At 39.7% G+C, this 22,234-nt stretch overlaps 1 protein-coding gene across 1 annotated transcript in view; it reads right to left on the reverse strand.

Moving 5' to 3' along the window:
• Window positions 1-1,074: 1,074 nt before the first annotated feature.
• LOC140358119 (inactive phospholipase C-like protein 2) overlaps window positions 1,075-22,234 on the reverse strand; it is a 152,761-nt gene continuing 131,601 nt past the window's right edge. Inside the window, exons 5-6 of the mRNA XM_072442781.1 lie at window positions 17,785-17,894; window positions 1,075-1,630 (exon numbers count right to left, since the gene is read on the reverse strand). Coding sequence (XP_072298882.1) covers window positions 1,154-1,630; window positions 17,785-17,894 — 587 coding nt within the window. The 3' untranslated portion in view covers window positions 1,075-1,153. The remainder of the gene's footprint in view (window positions 1,631-17,784; window positions 17,895-22,234) is intronic.

The following is a 22,234-nucleotide window of genomic DNA, read 5'->3' on the forward strand; positions in this document are numbered from 1 at the left end:
ATCTTAAAAAAGGGACAGTACAGGATTTTCTTTTTTTCGAAAAGAGGTCGATGGGTCGGTGACGCGACAGGCTCTGGGCACGTCCCGTTCCGGTTGAAGGAAGAACAGGAAATGGCGATCGGAAGTAATGAGATGCGCCCAAGCGGAACTGACACGTGGAAAACTAGAGCGAGCGAAATGACCGAATGGATGACGTCAACCTGTCCGGGCGACTTTGGCATATATAACCTGGCACGAGCGTCTTTCCCGTAGGTCACTGCTTTGAATGCGCATTGTCCCGGATAAATAAGCAAATAAACTAAACTGAATCCGTGTTTTCTGACCAAAAGAACGACTTAAAAGCATCACAATAACTAACACTGGCAAAACGATGTCATCGATTCAGAGAGAAGAGCTCAAATATGATCGACAATGGATAAAATACATAAATACTGCTGAATATAAACGGGAGGTCAGCACGGTCCAAGTTAAAATGTTTCCTGTTTGGCCCCGACGCATTTGGCACCTTTTTTCGTTTCGACTCCTTTAGCGCTTTAAACGTGTGAAATATGCGTTTTGTTTTGTTATTCAGTTTTAAATGTTCTAAAAACCGAGGCAGGATCTTTTCACATAGTCGGGATTTAGAAAGAGAAAGAAAAACGAGGCCCGTAATTGTCTAAGTTCTCCAAAGTCGCCTAAAGTCAGAATTGCGCTTACACCATTTTCTTACAATTGAATGACCTTTTCATGGAAGTGTTTAAGTGTGAAACACTTAGAATTTTATGTGTAAACTTGCTAATCTCAAAAATGTTAAGGAGCGAAAGTGTTTGGGCGTGAACTTTGAAATAAGGTGTGAATCCAAGCGATGTCAGCGCTCACCGTCATTGGGTAAGACACGTTATTGCCAGGTCAAATCAAATTATTAAACTTTAAAGATCCTTTTTTTTCACATTATTTCTCGTACCAAATCCATCGTCCACTCGTCTCTTTTTGAAACCTTGTACTGTCCTTTATCGAACTGTTTCTAAACCTGCGTCTCGCTCCTCACTCGCCTGGCCCTCCTCGCTGACACCACTTCCTGTCCTCCCCCCTCCCCTTCCTGTTCCCTACTTCCTGCTTCCTGCTGTCTGTCTGCTTCCTCCGGGCGGGCGGCTCTGCGGGCGCAGGCCGCAGGTCAGCATTGCCCGGCCGTTTGACCCGCGATCGTCGCGGAACCCTCCTTCTCCGGAGCGGCGTCTGCTGCCCTCTGCTGGTGATACTGCGGTAGCGTTGGCGGCTGTGGATACGCTGGTGGTTTGACCGGGAGCGGCTGGACCATGGAGGGCGGCGCGGTGGGGATGTAAGCCAGGGGAGAGCTCTGGTACTGGAGCAGCGGCGGCGGCGGAGGCTGCGGGTGGACCTTGGCTTGACTCGAAGCGTTTTGCATGGAAAGCGCCGGTTGCGGGGCGGGTTGAGGCGGGAACTCGGGCGCCAGGTTGGATTGGGGGGTCGTCGGCTGGCTCTGGGGCAGGTTTTGGTGGACGGGGTGGTGGGGCAGTTGGGGAGAGGCGGTGCCGTTCTTGCTGAGGCCGCAGGACTGGGCGGCGCAGTGGATCTGACGAAGAGTATCCAGGGATTCGCTCTTGGCGTGTTTCAGGAGGTCGGCCTGGCCCTGGACACACACAAACAGGAAGTCAAGAACAAGAGCTGTTTCCATGGTTAAGAACATGGAGAACATGTTTATTTCTAGGGACGGGTTGGAAATAAATCATCTATTGAAGAGATGTGGAATAGTAAGAATACAGTTACTATTGAAAAAAAAGAAAGAAAGAAAAACACTAAAGTAGTACAAAGAAGTGGTAGTAGTAGTAAGAATAAAATGTATGTAATAAAAAGTTTTTGGAAAAAGCAAGAGCAACAGTCTTTTTTTTTTTAAGTAATTGAAGTAATTATATATACCGTATTTTCCGGACTATAAGTCGCACCTTTTTTCATATTTATACTCCGGAGCGACTTATATGTGATATTATTTGTTATTTTCACACTTTCAACCGCATTTCATACTCCAGTGCGACTTATATATGTTCTTTTCTTCTCTTTTATGCATTTTTTGGCTGGTGCGACTATATTATACTCCGGAAAATACGGTATAAGTAATTCAGTATTCAATAACACACTGGTCTCTTCAAAGGAAAAACTACAAAATTGAGATAAACAAAATCAAATCTGGAGTAGACAAATGTGACTGACCATGGATAAACCAGTCACAAGTCTCCCCAGAGACATTTTGAGTTATTCACAGATTCTGAAAGTGTGAATTTCTTCAATGGTGATTTCCAATGATGTCTCACTCATGCACATCTGATAATATTTGAGTAAGTTGTGGTCATTTGAATGTATACAACTCTCAAAACCTTTCACTTAGAAAACTGCCTCTAAAGTTTCTCACCTGAGAGCCCAGAGTCACAGGGGGGCTCATTTGCATCTCATTGAGACAAACCATCCTCCCTGTCACACTGACACCACCTCCCCCTACAGCTGTCACTGAAGACTCAAGAGGAGTGTTGTTATTGATGGTAACTGGACTTGAATCAGAATTAGAAGTTACTATATTACAGTTTTTACGATTGAATAAACACTAAAATCTAAAGTTAAGCCCAATTATCAAAACCTTACACTCAAGAAGCAAAACTCGGCCTCAGATCTGCACCACTGTAAACACAATAAGTCAGTTCACACTTTGTGCAAAACAACACACACAGTGATTTACAACACTGAACACAGTTGTATGTATTTAGACGAAGTTTAGAAGTTTATCAAGATGTCACTTCTTTGCAATTCTAAAGCACTGACTGTCAAATGACCACACCCATGTGCCAATCTATTGAACACTGGCATTAGGTGTGCAAACACAAGATCGCTTAATTGTAGACACACCAATCAGGTTTAAGCACTATAAAAATGCAGCATGTGAGTTCACCAAACTGAACCAAAATGGAAGGAAGAGGAAGAGGAAGAGTGAGGATGAGAAGGACGAAGAGGAGAAGGGGAAGAAGGAGGCAGAGGCCGTGCCAGAGGTCGAGGTAGGGGTAAAGGTAGAGGAAGAGGAAGAGGAAGACTTCAAGCAGGAGGAGGAGGGGGAGGAGTTTGGGAGGGTTCTTTTTTGTACTGGATAAAATGTAATGTTCATGAAAACTGGGATTTTTTTTCTTTTTTGCCATGTTGGCTTGAGTATATGGAAAAAAAGAAATGACGTTGTCAACAGCATTAGTCTTGTGTCCTGTGTGGTGTCTACAGTCATGCATCCAAGTGTGTGTAGTGTTCACTGTGTGTATTGTTTTGCACAAAGTGTGAGCAGACATTGTGTTTCCAGTTGTGCAAATCCGAGCGGTGTTTTGCAAATTCACTGTGTATTTCACCCATACGACTCTGTGCACTTAGAAGCAGGATTAGCCGAAAGTGTTTAAGGTTTTCCACAGCAGTGTGTAACTGGTGCAAACATGGTTAAGTCATATGCAACATGTGTGTTTCATATGGTAAAAAATATGGTTTTGATCAATTAGTGTATAGTTTTTACAAGAGTGTTTCATTTAGCAAAGGAGTTAAGGTGTTTTGATAATTGGGTTTGTGGTTGTGCTAATTGTGTGCAGGGTTTTGCTAAATAAAACAAAACAATCAAAATTGTGTTTATTCAATTTTAAAAAACTGTAAAATGGAAATACTTGGATTACAAAAGGCCCTGAATAGCATCAAAGAATCAGAATCAGAATCAGAATCGGGTTCATTGGCATTTGTCGATAAACAGAATTCACAGGTGATTCATAATAAAAATGTATTAATCCAAGAATGTGAAAGTTATTTTCACGTTAACAAGTCGGAGTTGAATTAAATATTTACTTTTGATTCCGCATCGGGGGGATTAGCCAACTTTTGATTTTATGAAAACTAAACAACACTGCCACTTCTGTCGGGGCTGCAGAACGGGAAGATACAGCCGGATGAAACGTGCCCAGAAGTGGCCAGCGAGTACTTGCGAATGCCTCCACCTCCGGTTACTCAGCAACTCTTCTTTAGGATAGACCTCTTGGGGAAGTGATCTGTTCGGCCGCCCCATCAACAGGTCATTTGGAGTCACTGGAACAGGATTGCTGACATCAGAGGGGACATATCCCAGGGGTTTGGAGTTCAAGATGCACTCCACTTCCACTAAGACGGTGCAGAGGACTTCTTCCGGTTAGGGTTGTGCCGTCTTGACGATGATGAGACATCATTGGATAGCTTTGAAACTACACTTTCAGAATCTGTGAATAACTCAAAATGTTTCTGGGGAGACTTGTGCCTGGTTTTCATGCGGTCGATCACATATATATACATATATATATACATATATATATACATATATATATATATATATATATATATATATATATATATATATATATATATATATATATTTTTTTTTTTTTTTAAATGTCTTGATACCAACATAAAGCTTTAGTCACTTGTAGATTTACTCACAGTGGAAGAGAATCAGCAAAAAAAAGTAAATGTAACTGAGTAAAATGTAACCAAATACTCCCCCTCCGGCAAGTCAAATATAAGTATATGAATACAAATTAGAACAGTTCCATTTTGTGATGAGAAAAGGGTTTATATGTATTATACCACAGAGAGCACTCAAAGATACTTCATTGCATTATTCATTCCCTCCACACTCTGCGGCCCCCAACGACACGACAACAGCCACGTAACCGTTATTATGTGTGCGATACTTCAACCTCAACCAGAACATTTACAGACACATCCAACACATTTCTAACATAAGATCTGAATAGTTATTTCCCTTTATCTCCAGTGCTGTCCTAAAAGAATAACCTCTTGCTCTCCACATTGTTAATGCTTGTGCTCGTCCTCAATTAAAGAGAAAGAAAATAACTAAAATTGCAACAGCCCAAAGAGGAAACAACATACAGTATTTTCTGGACTATAAGTCGCACCTTTTTTCATAGTTTTGGCCGGGGTGCGACTTAAAAAAAAGAAAGAAAGAAAAACACTATAGTACAAAGAAGTGGTAGTAGAAGTAAGAATAAAATATATGTAATAAAAAGTTTTTGGAAAAAGTAAGTGCAACAGGCTTTTTTTTTAAGTAATTGAAGTAATTACATATACCGTATTTCCGGACTATAAGTCGCACCTTTTTTTCATAGTTATACTTATATACTTATACTTCGGAGCGACCTATATGTGATATTATTTGTTATTTATATGTGATATTATTTGATATTTTCATACTCCAGTACGGCTTATATATGTTTTTTTCTTCTCTATTATGCATTTTCTGGCTGGTGCGACTTATACTCCGGAAAATACGGTATATTCAAGTCAAGGCCAAAAAGCCTAAAAATGACATCATCTTTGTTGTATTACAGATCAAGAGATTTTCAGACATGTTTTCCTTTCTAAGCGTTAGTTCAAAAACCAGATTATTACAAACTATGGTGAAATCACAGCGTAACTTCCTCTCACTGATGCCTGACATGTGTGTTACTTCTACACGGCACTAGAGGGCAGTGTAACACACTACACAGTGTGCTCTGATGCCTCACTCTCCACAGGCAGAAGAATGCTCTGTGCCAATAATACAATTCAGAGCTATAAATTATACATCTGAGAGATTCGACATGTTTCCAGCGTGAGTCTGAAGCTGGCGTCTGATTGGCTCGTCTCGGCTCTGCTTCAGACACAGAAGTTCAAAGACAAACTGAGGCTTGAGAACAGATGTTGGACAAACTGAAGACAATGAGAAAAATGTGATGGCAGATGTGTCTTAGCACCGCACGAGGAGAGCAGTTTTACATTTATTTGACTTCAAAAATAACCGTATTTCTAGTGTAAATACGCTTTCTGTGTCTCAGTTAAAATGCACACAATGTTCAAATGTCTGTGTTATTCTGAGCTCTTACTTTGTTGTGCTGTTGACACTTTCTGACCACAAGACACAATTTAGTTCTCCAGAAGAAGTGGACATACACACTGTTATTTTCTAGGCTCTATATTAGATGTCATGAGCATACGGAAGCAGGCAGTCTCCACATGTGACCTATATTGAACTGACAGGAGCCAAACAGGAAGTATGCCCCGACCACTTCCTGTTTCAGTCACGCTGCATCGATTAAACACGGTAAAACGCTCAGATTTACACATTTCTAACAGAACAGAACAGCGTCACGAGTCAGGGTATTCTTTGGTTATGGAACATTTGGGAGCAAAATCAATATTAAAATCACTTTCACGACACAATATGACGGGCGGTTTTCAAAGTGAGGGTCGCAAGACACTGAGGCGCTCCATAAAAAAAGAATGAACAACACTATGTATAAAAAAGAACACAGTGAAATGGGATAAAATAACATAAACTATTCAGAGAAATATTAAGAAACCAGAATTGAAACAAATTGCCAGTGTTTAATTTTTACAATCAATTATAGGCTCAGTTTTCTCCAGGTGACTTTTATTTTACCAATTGATACGACAAAGACAAACTAACTAACATTTTAACATTACATTTTATAACATTTTCGATAAGTCAAATTATTACGGTATTTCTCTTCAACAATGAGGCTTTTAAAACACATGATCGTTGAAATGTGGTGACTGACGGCTTATAGCAAGAGAATTAACAAAAAAGTGTATTCTTCTTTATTTTTTTACATTTTAATTTAATAATGTCACTGCCATTCGGCCTTGATTTGGAAATGGACAAATTTGATAGACTTTGGACTAGTTGGGACCATTATTTTAATTTAAATATGTATGGCTAAATTGTTTTTTAATGTTTATTTATATGTTAATGTTTATACAAATAAAATAAATAAAATACAATAAATGAAATAAATGAAATAAATGAAATAAATGAAATAAATGAAATAAATGAAATACAATAAATAATGCCACTGCCTTTGTTATTTATATTACATATTTTTGCAATTGTTTTAGAGTCTCTAGTGTTAAGATAACTATTACGATGATTAAAATACGACTATGATTATTTTTTACAGTCGACCAGTCACAATTAGTTGCTTAATTGTTTCTGAAAAACAAATTAAATAGTTTTATGGTAATGGACATGTTTTGGAACATCTGAAAATAAGTAAAGAAGCAGTAAACATGCCATCCCTGGACTTTTGAGAAATCCCTGCTGTCTTATTTGGGTTGGGAATCATCACTGTAAAACAATCCTCTGATGCTCGCTCATTGGAAGAGTTGGGTAGTGCACCTTTAATAAAAGACAATAGCAAGTGTAAACATAATTTGAAACATAACCTCGCCAGCCTTGATGTTTCTCTCTGCAAATGTCCTTTTGCCTGCGCCACTTAAACATGCAGGCCTGAATAAGTCATGCACTGTGTTTAAAAAAGATCAAATTATGTAAGTCATGACTCACCAGAGAAAGAAAAAAAAACAGCTCAGAGAAAATGGCTGCACACTGACCAAAATGAACCAACACACTGTGAAGAGCTTAAATTTGTACAGCAGTAAGAGTACTTATACTACAGTGCACGACTGCTACCTGTCACATCCCTTTTTCTCTAAATATTTTTTACTCAAAAATGGTGCAGCTAGCTTTTGAAAATGGATTTAGCAAAGTTAATCATTATAAAATCCTATTGAAGACTTATGATTACCAAATTATGTCGGTAATAATTTAGATAAAGGATATATATTGTGCTTTTTTATTATAATTGTATTTATTCATTTAATTTAATTAATTTAATTAATTTAATTAATTTAATTAATTTAATTAATTTAATTAATTTAATTAATTTAATTAATTTAATTAATTTAATTAATTTAATTAATTTAATTAATTTAATTAATTCTATGTATTTTGTTTATTTATGTATTCTATATTTATTTTATATTTATTTTATATTTATTCAATTTATTTTATTTATTCTTATTTTCTTTATATTATTTATATTATTTAATTTATTTAATTTATTTAATTTATTTAATTTATTTAATTTATTTAATTTATTTAATTTATTTAATTTATTTTACTTATTTTGTTATAATATAACAATGCTATATATATTAGCTTTTTGCCATGTTATAACAGTGTTGCCTCATCAAAAACATCCCTGGAGTCGTTTTTAAACTTCAATCACACTTGTTTCATTGATCCTGTTCACGAGGTCGTCTCCCTCTGAGCCTCACAAAACACTCGCTTTCAAATGTCAGATTTGTTACATCAAAGGTAGAAATCCCGTCTTCTGTGCTGTGTAGAAGCTCATAACTCGCCAGATCGTGAGCTTTTAGCGTGTCGGCGCAAGCTAGCTTTTGTTTATTTCCCTTTGCTGCCAGTACATGTCAAGCCAGCACCAAATCCCGATGAAGAAACGCCGGACCGACTGAAAGTTCTAAAAACAGGAGACGTCACAGCAAAAGTTACTCAAGTTTAATAACGGCAGAACAAATGCGACGTGTTCTTTAAAGTAATGTACAGACAACAAGCTGCTTCATCGCAGTTAATGACCAATTATGTCAATCATTTTTCCATAATCACAAGCCCTAATATGAACTGTCCATACATCGGGCCACAGGGGGGATTAAGCCCACCACATCCACCCCAACATCCTCCTGTGGTCAGAGCCTCATCGTCTCTGTAGTCAAAGGAAATCCTTGTAGAGTCAGAGATTATTTTGTTTCCTCGAACCAGAATATGGCTCTGGTCCAAGTTTGAGCCTTGTTTAGTCCTGGTCTAGTTCCGGTTTAGTCCCAGTTTCGATGTGACCGTCAAGATAAAAATGGTGTCAGTTCATTGCCTAGAAAGCAGCACATATACCGTATTTTCTGGACTATAAGTCGCACTAGCCAAAAATGCAAGAAGACAAAAAGACAAGAAAACATATATAAGTCGCACTGGAGTATGAAATGTGGTTGCAAGTGTGAAAATAACAAATAATATCACATGTAAGTTGCTCCGGAGTATAAGTATATAAAAGTATGAATATAAGTTGCACACTGGCCAAAACTATAGTCTTATAGTCCAGAAAATACGGTAATTAGAATTTAAAAACATGGACGGACACGGATACTAAATCTAAAATGAAGCAAATTAAAATTATTATTTTTTAATTAAAGAACAAAACACAGAACATAATAACATACAAAACAAAAATAATTAACAAAATATATATACATACAAATAAAAGAGTTGAGTTTTTGCCTAGTGGTTGTTGGGTATTTTCCTAGTGTGATGTCATTGATTACAATCAGGAAGAGAAATAATAAACCTAAAAAATTAACTATTCTATGATACAATTTTCATATTGAATTAGAAAAAAATCTATATATATTTATCTCAACTGCATTTGAGTTCAATGAGTCGCCTGTAGGCCTTTAACAAGTTTAAAGAGTCATCTCGCAGTTTACTCTTTGTAAAGTTTTAGTTTTCAAAAGCCAAATGTAGTTTACTGCAGTTAAAGTGCGACTCCTTCCAGCTTTGATAAATTCCACTCGATATTATTTCCATTCGCAACATCTGCTGAAGATGTTTTTCAAAACGGAGAGTTCTGAGCTTTTCATTTGTGATGGATCTGAATCTGAACTAGAGTAAAACCACATGAGGATAATAAAGAAGCTACAAGCATTTTAGGTTGAAAATTACATTCAGACTTCAGCCAGCTTTTCTGCCGCTTATCCGGGGCCGGGTCGCGGGGGCAGCAGTCTGAGCAGGGACTCCCAGACTTCCCTCTCCCCAGACACTTCCTCTAACTCCTCTGGGGGGATCCCGAGGCGTTCCCAGGCCAGCCGAGAGACATAGTCTCTCCAGCGTGTCCTGGGTCTTCCCCGGGGCCTCTTCCCGGTGGGACATGCCTGAAACACCTCCCGAGGGAGGCGCCCAGGAGGCATCCGGAACAGAGGCCACCTCAGCTGGCTCCTCTCGACGTGGAGGAGCAGCGGCTCTACTCCGAGCTCCCCCCGTGTGACTGAGCTCCTCACCTTATCTCTAAGGGAGCGCCCAGCCACACGGCGGAGGAAACTCATTTCGACTGCTTGTATCCGTGATCTTGTCCTTTGGGTCATTACCCAAAGCTCATGACCATAGGTGAGGGTAGAACGTAGACCGACCGGTAAATAGAGAGCTTTGCCTTTCGGCTCAGCTCCCTCTTTACCACAACGATCCGCCTGTCGATCTCACGCTCCATCCTTCCCTCACTCGTGAACAAGACCCCGAGACACTTGAACTCCTCCACTTGGGGCAAGGACTCCCCACCCACCTGAAGAGGGCAAGCCACCTTTTTCTGGTCGAGAACCATGGCCTCAGATTTGGAGGTGCTGATTCTCATCCCAGCCGCTTCACACTCGGCTGCAAACCGTCCCAGTGCATGCTGCAGGTCCGGGTTTGATGGAGCCATCAGGACAACATCGTCTGCAAACAGCAGAGATGGAATCCTGTGGTCCCCAAACCGGACACCCTACGACCCCTGACCACACCCTCCGACCCCTGACCACACCCTCCGACCCCTGACTGCGCCTAGAAAAATTATGAACAGAACCGGTGACAAAGGGCAGCCCTGGCGGAGTCCAACATGCACTGGGAACAGGTCTGACTTACTGCCGGCAATGTGAACACAGCTCCTGCTCCGGTCATACAGGGACCGGACAGCCCTGAGCAAAGGGCCCCGGACCCCGTACTCCCGGAGCACCCCCCAAAGGACACCCCGAGGGACACGGTCGAAAGCCTTCTCCAGATCCACAAAGCACATGTGGACTGGTTGGGCAAACTCCCATGAACCCTCGAGCACCCGATGGAGGGTATGGAGCTGGGCCAGTGTTCCACGACCGGGACGAAAACCACTCTGCTCCTCCTGAATCCGAGGTTCGACTATCGGTCGGATTCTCCTCTTCAGGACCTTCGAATAGACCTTACCCGGGAGGCTGAGGAGTGTGATCCCTCTGTAGTTGGAACACACCCTCCGGTCCCCCTTCTTGAACAGAGGGACCACCACCCCGGTCTGCCAGTCCAGAGGCACGGTCCCCGACCGCCACGTGATGTTGCAGAGACGTGTCAGCCAAGACAGTCCTACAACATCCAGAGACTTTAGGTACTCAGGGCGGATCTCATCCACCCCCGGAGCCCTGCCACCGAGGAGTTTGCGAAACAACATCAGTGACTTCAGATTGGGTGATGGATGAAATATATATACTACTATGTATATATATATATATATATACATAGTAGTAATAGTAGTAGTAGTATTTAAATGATAATACAATAATATTTGTTTTATTATTTGTTTATTTTGTTTATGTATTTGATCTATTTTATTTATTTTGTTTCGCAGGGTTTAAAGCCACGTTAAAAAAATACAATTTGTCTGCAAAGAAATATATAACGTTCACCGACATCTGTTTTTTTTCATTACTGTGTTTATGGAATAAAACTATAACTTATTTCCCTCCTGGTGTTCTGTCACTTTGTTTCTCTCACAAAAAACATAAATTGTATTCAAAATAGCCGACGTTCTAAGTCACGGCTGTAATCCTGATTCATGGCTGGGCAGAGAAAGAAGGCAGACACCAGATGGCACTGGCACGAGACGCCGAATATTAGTGTTTTTGGTGGAAAAGGAAAGCGTCAAACTGGAATTGCAGAAAAACATTCCTCAGGAAAAAATGCAGTTGCTTTAGTATTTGGTGCGACTGGAAAGGGCCATTAGTGACTTTGATTAGGAAAAGTCGCATATTTTTATTGCAACTACTTTGCGGAGCCAGAGGTGGCGTCAACGCACGCTGAAAATGTGGAAATCCAGGACTAAATCGGGTCTGAATATGAAAATGTCAGTGTTATGGCCTTAAAGCTCCTGCCATGGACACAATGGATGGATACTTTTGGAACATGCTGTACTTTTGGTGTCGGGGAAAAAGGAAATCACAGGAAAGTGGATGAAACAAAACTCAGCGACGATCAAGGACTGGACTGACATTGTAGTAAACATCAGACAAATGACAAAAATGACATTCAGACTGAAGTTGGAAATTGACAAATTTTACAATTTACAAACTTTAGACTAAATGGGACTTGAATGTGCCGTCATTTTATTTCTCAAATTGTTATTATAATTATTTATTTTATTATTATTATTATTATTAGAATAATATATTTTTTAAACATCATGCTTGAATGATTATTGACAAATACTGTGAGAAAACTACATTAAAATACTTTATTTTCTTTCATTCTCGTGGTCTGACATGTTACTTTTGCTCAAGTTTGTGACCGGCTTTACCAAGCTTTCTGAACGACAAAATTGAGTTAAAAATGACGGCCAAATAAAAAAGGTTATTTACCTTTAGGTCTATTTTTTTCGAGACTATATTGAACAAAAAAATCTTAATTTTACTTCTGAAATGGTCATGATTATTATTTTTTAGGTTTTTATGATCAACAGTAAAACTAAACAGTGGAACGAGTCCTGGTTTAGTCCTGGTTTAGTCCTGGTTTAGTCCTGGTTTAGTCCTGCTTTAGTCCTGCTTTAGTCCTGGTTTAGTCCTGCTTTAGTCCTGCTTTAGACCTGGTTTAGACCTGGTTTAGTCCTGGTTTAGTCCTGGTTTAGTCCTGGTTTTGTCCTGGTTTAGTCCTGGTTTAGACCTGGTTTAGACCTGGTTTAGTCCTGGTTTAGTCCTGGTTTAGTCCTGGTTTAGACCTGGTTCAGTCCTGGTTTAGCCCTGGTTTAGTCCTAGTTTAGACCTGGTTTAGTCCTGGTTTAGTCCTGGTTTAGTCCTGGTTTTGGCCTGGTTTAGCCCTGGTTTAGTCCTAGTTTAGACCTGGTTTAGTCCTGGTTTAGTCCTGGTTTAGTCCTGGTTTTGGCCTGGTTTAGTCCTGGTTTAGACCTGGTTTAAACCTGGTTCAGTCCTGGTTTAGCCCCTACAGCTCAAGGTGTGCCCACCAGCTCAGAGGGCAAGAAGAAAGAGGAAAAACATGTCCGAAATGCCCTCTCAGCCTGTGGTTACCCCGCTTGGGCTCTCAACAGAGTGAAGAGAACCAAGAAGCAGGACAAAAGGGAAACTGAACAGAGAAGGAAGGGTGTTTCTATCCCTTATGTGTCTGGCCTCTCGGAAAAACTGCAGAGAATTTTTAGACAACACGAAGTCCCTGTTTATTTTAAACCAGGAAACACTTTAAGACAAAAACTGGTTCACCCTAAGGACAAGTTGCTGACTCAAAAACAGAGCAATGTAGTTTATTCGATCCAATGCAGTGAAGAAAGCTGTAAAGAACGGTACATAGGTGAGACGAAACAGCCTCTACACAAGAGGCTCTATCAGCACAGAAGAAATACAAGTTCAGGACCACAGAGCGCCGTGCATCTGCATCTTGAAGCCTCTAATCACTCGTTTGAAGACGGTGAGGTGAAGGTTTTAAGCAGGGAGAAAAGATGGTTTGAAAGAGGAGTCAAGGAAGCTATTTTTGTTAAAAAAGAAAGACCTTCTTTAAACAGGAATGGAGGGCTTAGGTTTCATCTTCCTGTTATTTATAATGGGATTCTGAACCCCTGGAAAGGTAAAGGACATTTAGATGCTAATCAGGTACTCAGGGTGGTTGAGCCAGGGTCTCACAAAGACAAAGAGGATTCTAATAGCCCATTAAAATTCTGAATAGGCTAGCTCGGTAGACACAAGGGGGGAGTTTCTGTTGAAACAAACAACTCTTGCTACTTCAGGAAGGCTCCTCCCAATGGGCGGGTCTTACCACAGAACAGTATTAATATCGGAGTTCTCGATCTAAATTCTTTTATTGACAATGACTCTTGGATGAGAGTCGAAACGTCTATTTTTTCAAACTGAGTCCAGATGACTACAACTGAAGCTTTTTCTACTATGGAACACGCCTGGACGAATGAGGGATTACACCGACATACTCAACTCCAAACTGTACATATCACGGAGCAAACCCGGTCTGAACTGTCCGGCGCTTCATCCGCAGAGCTTAGCATCTCCATAAGAGCTAATTAAGCGGCGTTCTGTGGCGTTAGACACTTGTAAAGGCACGTAAACAATCCCAGAGCGTCGTGTCGGGACGGTGGCCTCGCCGATGAATAAAACCGCTCTTTAATCTGAGGTAATTAATTAAGAGATTTAGGGATTAGCAACATGGCAAACACAATTAGCCCAAGGCGCTTCCTGAAGGCGATGTGCAGCAGTCAGCGTTTCTGGAAAATCTGCAGTCGTGTTGTGCGGCGATGCAAACTCCCGAAATGAACGCTCGAAAGAAGGAGTTTAAAGTGCGCGTGACAAGCTGAGACGACACATTTCACTAAAAACCTTCATAAACATGCGTATATTTAAGATTTGACTGAAAAAGTTGGCTGTTTTCGAACTTTTTTTGCCAATTTTGGTAGCGTTTATAATTTTACTTCCTGGTTAGACCAGCGGCGTGGACCACAATGCATTGCGAGAGGCTTAAAGTAACGGTTCTTAAACTGGACACGACACAACGCAGTTTACCCGCGATTACGAACAAAACGAGATGGAGGCCGGACTAAAAATTATACACATTTTATCCCAGAATAGCAAATGTTTTATGTTTATAATTTTACTTCCTGGTTGTAATTGATGACATCACGATAGGCAACCACTGGGTCAAAACTCGCCTAATGTCACAATTTGCTTTAATTTTTCAAATAGAAATATGTAAGCGCGCCTTTATTTTGTTGAATTAATATTTAGAGTCTCAAAAAAGTTCTGTAAATTCTGCATAAACTTTGGATGGAATGAATGTCCCTGGTGTGATGTCACTTCCTGTCATTTTCTACAACGTTTTAATCTTTTCTCCACAAATACCTGCTCGATTGGTGTAAAACTATCATTTATATTTACAACAGGTACAAATACACCAAATAATATCACAATTAGAATATGACAAAACCTGTCACGTGCACTTTAAATAAACTGTTATGCTACGTTAGGTTGTTAGCATTAGCCGCTCACTTTAGCTTCAGACAAATGGTCGAACAATCCAGTCTGTTTGTTTCTAAAGTTAAATAAAACGCACGTACACTGATTGTTTGTCCATAACTGTGTGTGTTGGACGGATTTGACCAGTATGTACTACAGAAATCTGCTTTGAAGTGTATTATACAGTGACAAAACTGCATTAGCTTTTAGCCCAATGACTCAGGTTAAGTTTGGAATTTCTTTTTAAACAAACTGAAGCCACATAAAAGCTTTCTTTAAACATACTTTATCCTTAATTTAACTTAATAGGTACAACGTTTCTCCGCTGTGGGTAAAATGTCACGGTAAGTGGACATTCTTCAGAGTTTGTCCTTTTGATCTAGGATTGCTAATGTACTTTGGTTAATCCATGTGATCCTTGTGCTTATCGTAGAGACCATGGGTTACACAGAGTGACCAGAGTACCTTTATCAGTGTCTGATCTCGTAAGAAGTAAGTACTATTATTACTATTACCTTTGGTGGCCTGGGTTGAATGATTTTTTGGGAATAAAGAAGCATACATTTTCGACAGGTATTGCCTTTTACAGCGCAAGAGTTTATTTGCAAAAAGTGCCGTTTTGTTGTAAATTATCGACGACTTGCAGTTTACTCTGTACACAGCAATATATTCAAAAGCCAAATGTATGTCACTACAACCAAATTCCATCCCTCCTCCACGATGAACTCATACGTTTGTTTTTTTGATAATATCTGAAGAATATGGAACCAAAAATTTTAATTTTAAATTCAAACATTTTTAGGCCCGAGCGCCACAAGCTGGCGAGAGGCCTATTAATCTCGTAAGGCCGTGCGAAGCACGGCTGCGAAAGTGCGCACCATGTGCGCACGAAATCGAGCGCGAAGCGCTCGCCCACTTCCAAACACTCACTAACGCACTCCTTCACTCATGCATGCCCCGTGCATACTAATTAGTAGTAGGAAAATGGAACATTACCGTTGTAAACGGGCAAAGCCCGTGCAAAAGTGCGCACTAAACGAGCACTTTACATTGAGATGACGACCGCGAAGCGGTCGTCATCCCCATATAAAGCACTCATTTGCGCTAAGTAGCTCACAAATACGTTCCCCATCTCTTGCATGTTCCGTGCGTATAAGCATGTAATGCAAAAATTTAACATTATTACTGTATAGAGGGCCAAAAACACAAAGTGGGCAGAGCCCACTCAAAATTAACGAAAGTACCGGTCAGTGACCAGGGACCCACACCATGAGGTAGGAAAGCGCGAGCGCTTTCCGAAAATGAATAGTTTATGATATTTGAAAAATGGGAAACGTTGTTTTCGCATCGGAATATTATTCTTTCTTCTTCTTCTTCTTCTTCTCGGGACCAACCCCCCTATTTTTCACCCAGTGAACATTGACGAAAAGTCACAAAAATGTTCACACCTCTAAAAATCGTGCCTCTCTACATTCTGGCTATTTCCCTTTTCTAAAATAAAAAAAAATTGGCGCGTCAGCGCCCCCAAATGTACCAAAAATGCATTGAGAGATGGGAAATGACCCAAAAAAAATCTGATCGTAGAATCATGAAATTTGGCGCAGAGGTAGATGGTGACAAGAGAAGTAAAAAATATTATTACGGCAACGCCGTCCGCCCAACCAAATGTCGGCCATATTGCTTCAAAAATGGCTAAACATGACTTCGGAGTTTTTCCAAACGTCGTACTTTTACGAACTCCTCCCAGGGCGTTGGCCCTAAAAAGCTGAAATTTGGTGAAAATGCTACTGAGGAGTGGGACATCAAAAGTTATCCAAATTACATTGATACCTCTCACGGTCTCTGTAGCTAGAATTTCAGAAATCTCCCATATTTAAAATTTCTGCTGTTTGCGCAGATAAAGTCCGAATTGCGTCAAATTAGAATCAGTTGTTAAACTCTTTGCCCTAAACCTACTTGAAGTGAAATAAATTCATTTGGCGCCACAGCGCCCCCTACAGATTTTATATGGAGGTTAAATGTTTAGTTTTGCGAAATTATATGAAATTTGACACACAACTCAATTTTAGCATCCCCATCAAAAAAGTCAATGAGACCCATGTCATAATTGTTATGGCGTTGCCATAACGATGACCGAAACCGTTCATGTTATTCCAATGGGGAAATCGCCAGAACATGTTTACACTTTAGACTTTCACAAACTCCTCCCAGGGCGTCAGCCCTATTAACCTGAAATTTGGTGAGACTCATCTTCAGGGGTGGACCATCAAAAGGTATCAACATTTTCATTCAAAGAGTCACGGTGTCTGTGCGGCAAAGCCGCACATTTTGCCAAGAATTCAAAATAAAATAGCTTTTTGATGGTAAAACAAAGGGGAGAAGATGTGACAGCGTCACAGATTCAGCAGTAGGCGTAATAAAAGGACAATTGGGGCGCGTTAGCGCCCCCTCCTCTTGCGGCGTGGCGGCGGTGTGGCGGCGGCGTGGCGAGGGCCGATCATTGCCGCTTGCGGCTATATTATTATCATTATTATTATTTTCACCATCATGATATATACATTTTATTATCATTATTATTAATTATTATTGTTATTATTCACTATGGTTATTTATTAATTACTATTTACTATGATAATTGTTATTTTCACCATTATTTTAAACACATCTAAAACTACATTTGAGAGAAAATGGAACATTAAATGAATGCGACACCCACGTGCATTTGAGAAGCTTTTTGCAGCGTTCAAACACAAACGACACAGTTTGCAGCTTTTGTAGGTGGAGTTAATGGAGACAGAAGAAAGACCCTTGGTTCATTATATCATCTATACAAGCGCAGCCTTTCATTGCGACTTCTTTTACCTTGAGCACGGTGATGTTCCAGGCGTAGCTCTCCATGGCTTTCTGCAGCTTTCGGCCCTTCAGTCCCTCTTTCGCTCCGATCCGATGGAGGTCTTCATGGAAATCCAGACCTGGAAAACATACGTGATTGAGTGAGTTTGTTACAGCGAGTGAATAGAAAACAATTACCACTCAATCTCGACACTGAGAAATCAGCCGAATACACGATTGATGCTAAAATTGATCATAAAACTCTTTTTAGACAAGTGATTATCATTTTCAACACAAAATAATACAGTATTTTCCGTATTATAAGTTGCACCTTTTTACATAGTTTTGACCGGGGTGCGACTTATACTCCAGAGCGACTTATATGTGATATCATTCGTTATTTTCATTGGCAACCGCATTTCACTGGTTGATTATTTTCACACTGACAACCACAAGAGGGCGCTCTAGGCTCTAAGCGACGCAGAAGAAGAATCTGCACTTCCTCTACCTCTGGAGTTTGTGGAGTTGTTTAGAAGTGACACAGAGGAAGAAGAATTCAATGGATTTAGTGATTTGGGGTAAAACTGATGCTTTGCTAAACTTGTTAGCATGTTCTTTATGCTATAGTTATCTGAATAATCCGTAAAGGACGGTTGTTCTTTCATTATCGTGTGGTTTTATAGTTCTGATAAATCGTTCAATCAATATCATTCTAAAATTGTACATAAACAGTCACATTTATCCTGTTAATGTGATTTTTGTTGTTTCGATTCATGTCTTATTTTGGGATATTTTCGACAAACTTTTTAACATTTTAACCAAACTTTCAAAGCATTAAAGAGCCTAATTGATGAAGATTGTGCGGCGGATGCAGTCTTTCTTTGAGTTGCGGCGTTGTTTTGAAGGCAGAGCAAATTGAAAGCAGAGCACGTTTCAGATCAACACTACACGGACCGCGTTTAGAAAAGCGCACGATGGCTCTTTTAAAGTCTTCGGCGTTTCTCTGCCGCCCCGAGACCAGCGCTAACGCCGTTTAGTCCTGATTTGATCTGCGTAATCTGCCGCGCTTGGGCCTTTTCTGATCGCACACTCTCCTGTGGCGACCTCTGCCTTTTAAACCATTTCACTCCACAATTATTGAGCGTTTCCGATGAGCGTACGTCAGACACAGGGGGCGGAGTTGGGGTTTGTGTACGACAGTAAACGTATACGGCAATTATTCGATTTCTGGAGTTATGAAATTATCAAAATGTCACGAAAAAGCGTACGTCTGACGTGACTCATAGTAGTTCTTTCTTTTTGCTCACAATTTTGCAGATTTTGACAAGGAAAAGTATATAAAGAAAAAAAAAACTCATGTGACAAAGAGTTATTCTAAAAATCCATAGCCACAGGTCGTTTTTGATCAGACTTGTTTTGTGCACGAAAACACACAGCAAAAATCAAATGCAACAAATTGGTTATTTGGTTATTTTACATTTTAACTGGCCATGCAAATGTAGCCAATGACAAGTCCAAATGAAAAAGATGTAACATGTGCAAAAAAATATGAAAAAGCTCTGGAAATGTTAAAATACAGAGAAACACGAGTAAACATAAGCCTCACAAGTGAAACAGCTGATTAAACTGTCCAGTCATGTCTCCTTTAATTGTTTTTAGCCCAATAAAATTAAAAAATACAAATGGTTTGACTAAGACTCCCACGACTTAACAAAACTATTCCTATTAAGGCATAATTACCTCCCAAATTATATATTTTCATCTTATTATTATATCAACAGTTTGATCATTTAACCAATAGAATAGAATAGAATAGAATACATAATCAAAACTATTAATGTTAACAGTTTGACATTTATCGTATGTCTTTATACAAGTGTGATTTTTCTGCTATAAATAATCGACTTATTTTGAGCGGTCGCCTTTCCACAGATCTGACCTGTGACTTGGCCCGGTGGTCCGCTGGTCAGCCGCTTGTCTCCATTGGGATCTGTAGGCTACGTTGAATGCCCTACTGTGGAACATTCCGGGCAGAGGGGTCCCACAGGTTGCACGGTCGTCGAACTAAAAGCCGACTGTATTTGAATCATGGATGTATTATATTATCTGGATAGGGTACGCCCCCTCTGCCTCTGGCTCCAAATTGAGTAGTGGCCACTTCGCAGAATGCAGCCTTTTGGTCGGACCATTTCAGGAGTTCGGCCTCTAAAATTACCAAACATGCTAAATTGTTTTTAGTCTAAAAATAAAATAGAAGGAATTTCACTCTTCAACTGTTTCTAAAATACTTAAAAAATACATTTTTAACCTTCCGGTGAACGGTGTACGCGCACCGAGCGCGCACGTAACCCTCATGAACGAGCCTCGGGAGAACACGTGACGGAAACTAAACACAAGCAGAAGAAAGTGACGAGACGAGACCAACGATACACGTAAGTTGTGTTTGTATGTCATTCCTCACGTTTCACAAATTGTTCCATATGAAGTGTAAAACAACAATTACACAGTTAATACAAGTTAACACAAGTTAACACAAGTTAACACGAGTTAACACAAGTTAACACGAGACAAGTTGGCCACTGTCCAGGGTGTACCCCGCCTAAGGCCCGAAGTCACTGGGATAGGCTCCAGTCACCCGCGACCCCGAAAGGGAACAAGCGGTAGAAAATGGATGGATGGATGTCACATTCATGTGCATATAACAGATGTAAAAAGAGTGTTTATTTTACCATTATTATTAGTATTATTTTGTCTTACGCTGTTTTTATTTTATCTTTATTTTCCCCCTCCATTCCTTATTAAGGTATGAGAGGTTCTGTCTAGAGGAGTTTTTGTTTATAAGAGTTCTTCTATTAAGATCGATCTATTAAGAGTGTTTTTTTAATCTGTCCTTTTCCTCTGTATCTACTGTGTTGCAACAACAAAATTTCCCCATGTGTGGACAATAAAGGAATATATTACCTTATTCAGTATGTTCTATTTGACTTATACAGGTTGTTTTATCATTGTTAATATTTTTATGTTGCACTGAATCACCAAAGCAAGTTCCACTGTTTGTGAATTATTTTCTTTGACAATGGCAATACATTTTCTGATTCTATTAATGATGATAATAATAATGAACAGTACACAGACTCAAACTCCTTAATAAGGGACTCCCACATTGTAGCTTTAAAACTCAACTAAAACTGGCTAAAATCAATTTATCATTTGTAGTTATAATCAGATTTGCATTTAATGAACAAGTTCATTCATGTTCATTATTCTTATTAAATACATTAATAAACACATGTGTTTTGTATTTATTAAAGATTGACATGACACAAAAACGACACAAAAGGAAACTGAATATAATTAAATACTTCTTAACTCAATTATGTAACAGAATCGATGATTATATTTTATATTTCTTCTCATCTGATTAAAAAAAATGCATATTGGCCAAATTATATTATGTAAATAAATAACTGAAAAGTTAATAACAAAATAAATACCCAAACCAAAAACTACAGAAAATGATGAGGACGTTATTCCACCTCTAAATGTAATTCATTCTCATTAAACCAGACTTTTTATCTTAACACTTCTTTATAATTCTCTTAAATATCAGAGCTTTACAATATGATACATGTATATTTATAGATGGATATATCCATCATTATACGTTACGTAAACAGACTATTTCAAGCCGAATTATTCCAAAAGTCCGTGTTGACTGTTCTGAGTCTTTCACGCTGCTGTGACGTGCGCGCTCCCGACGCCAAAGCCTCACGGCGATGACGTCACAAAAGTGGGAGGAGATATACCAGTATACAGGAAGTAATGCGGAACTAAAAAACTTTTTTGGAACCATGCGCCAATGAGCAACTCCATAGGTTTCAATGGCGGCCATCTTGGCTTCCGGGGGCTTGATTTGAATCGATGCAACTTAACGACGGGGCGACGCCTCCCTCCGTCGTAGAGCGAGGCGCGCCTGGAGATTAGGTCCCAGCTGCGCGCCGCTCTTCCATTAGCCCCGAGCGTGAGTGAGTGTGTGAGCGTGTTTACACAACCACGCGGGGACTCGACCCGTTTAGACGCTCGCTCGCACTTGCTACTCTCACTCGGTAGAGGCTGTGTGACGAGTTAAAATCAATTTGTTAAGGGCGAGTTCTTCAGTGCCTTCTTAAAGTGACGTATGACAGGTTTTTACGATTTCCTAATTTTGACTTTATTTGGTATATTTGTACCGGTTGTAAATATAAATCATAGTTTTACACCAATCGAGCAGGTATTTGTGGAGAAAAGTCCAAAAATGTGTTGAAAATGACAGGAAGTGACATCACATAACGGACACTCACTCCAGTCAAAATTTATGCATGAATTACACAAAAGAAACAACTTTTTTGACATTCTAAACATCAAATAAACAAAATAAAGCTGCTTTCATAAAGATTGCATTAGAAGAGTTTTTGTCCAGTGTTTTGCTGGGTAATTTCCC

Source organism: Eucyclogobius newberryi, unplaced genomic scaffold (assembly GCF_026437365.1).
Source record: "Eucyclogobius newberryi isolate DKJ021-1_F unplaced genomic scaffold, fEucNew1.0.hap1 SCAF_13, whole genome shotgun sequence".
In the NCBI taxonomy this organism is placed as follows: domain Eukaryota; kingdom Metazoa; phylum Chordata; class Actinopteri; order Gobiiformes; family Gobiidae; genus Eucyclogobius; species Eucyclogobius newberryi.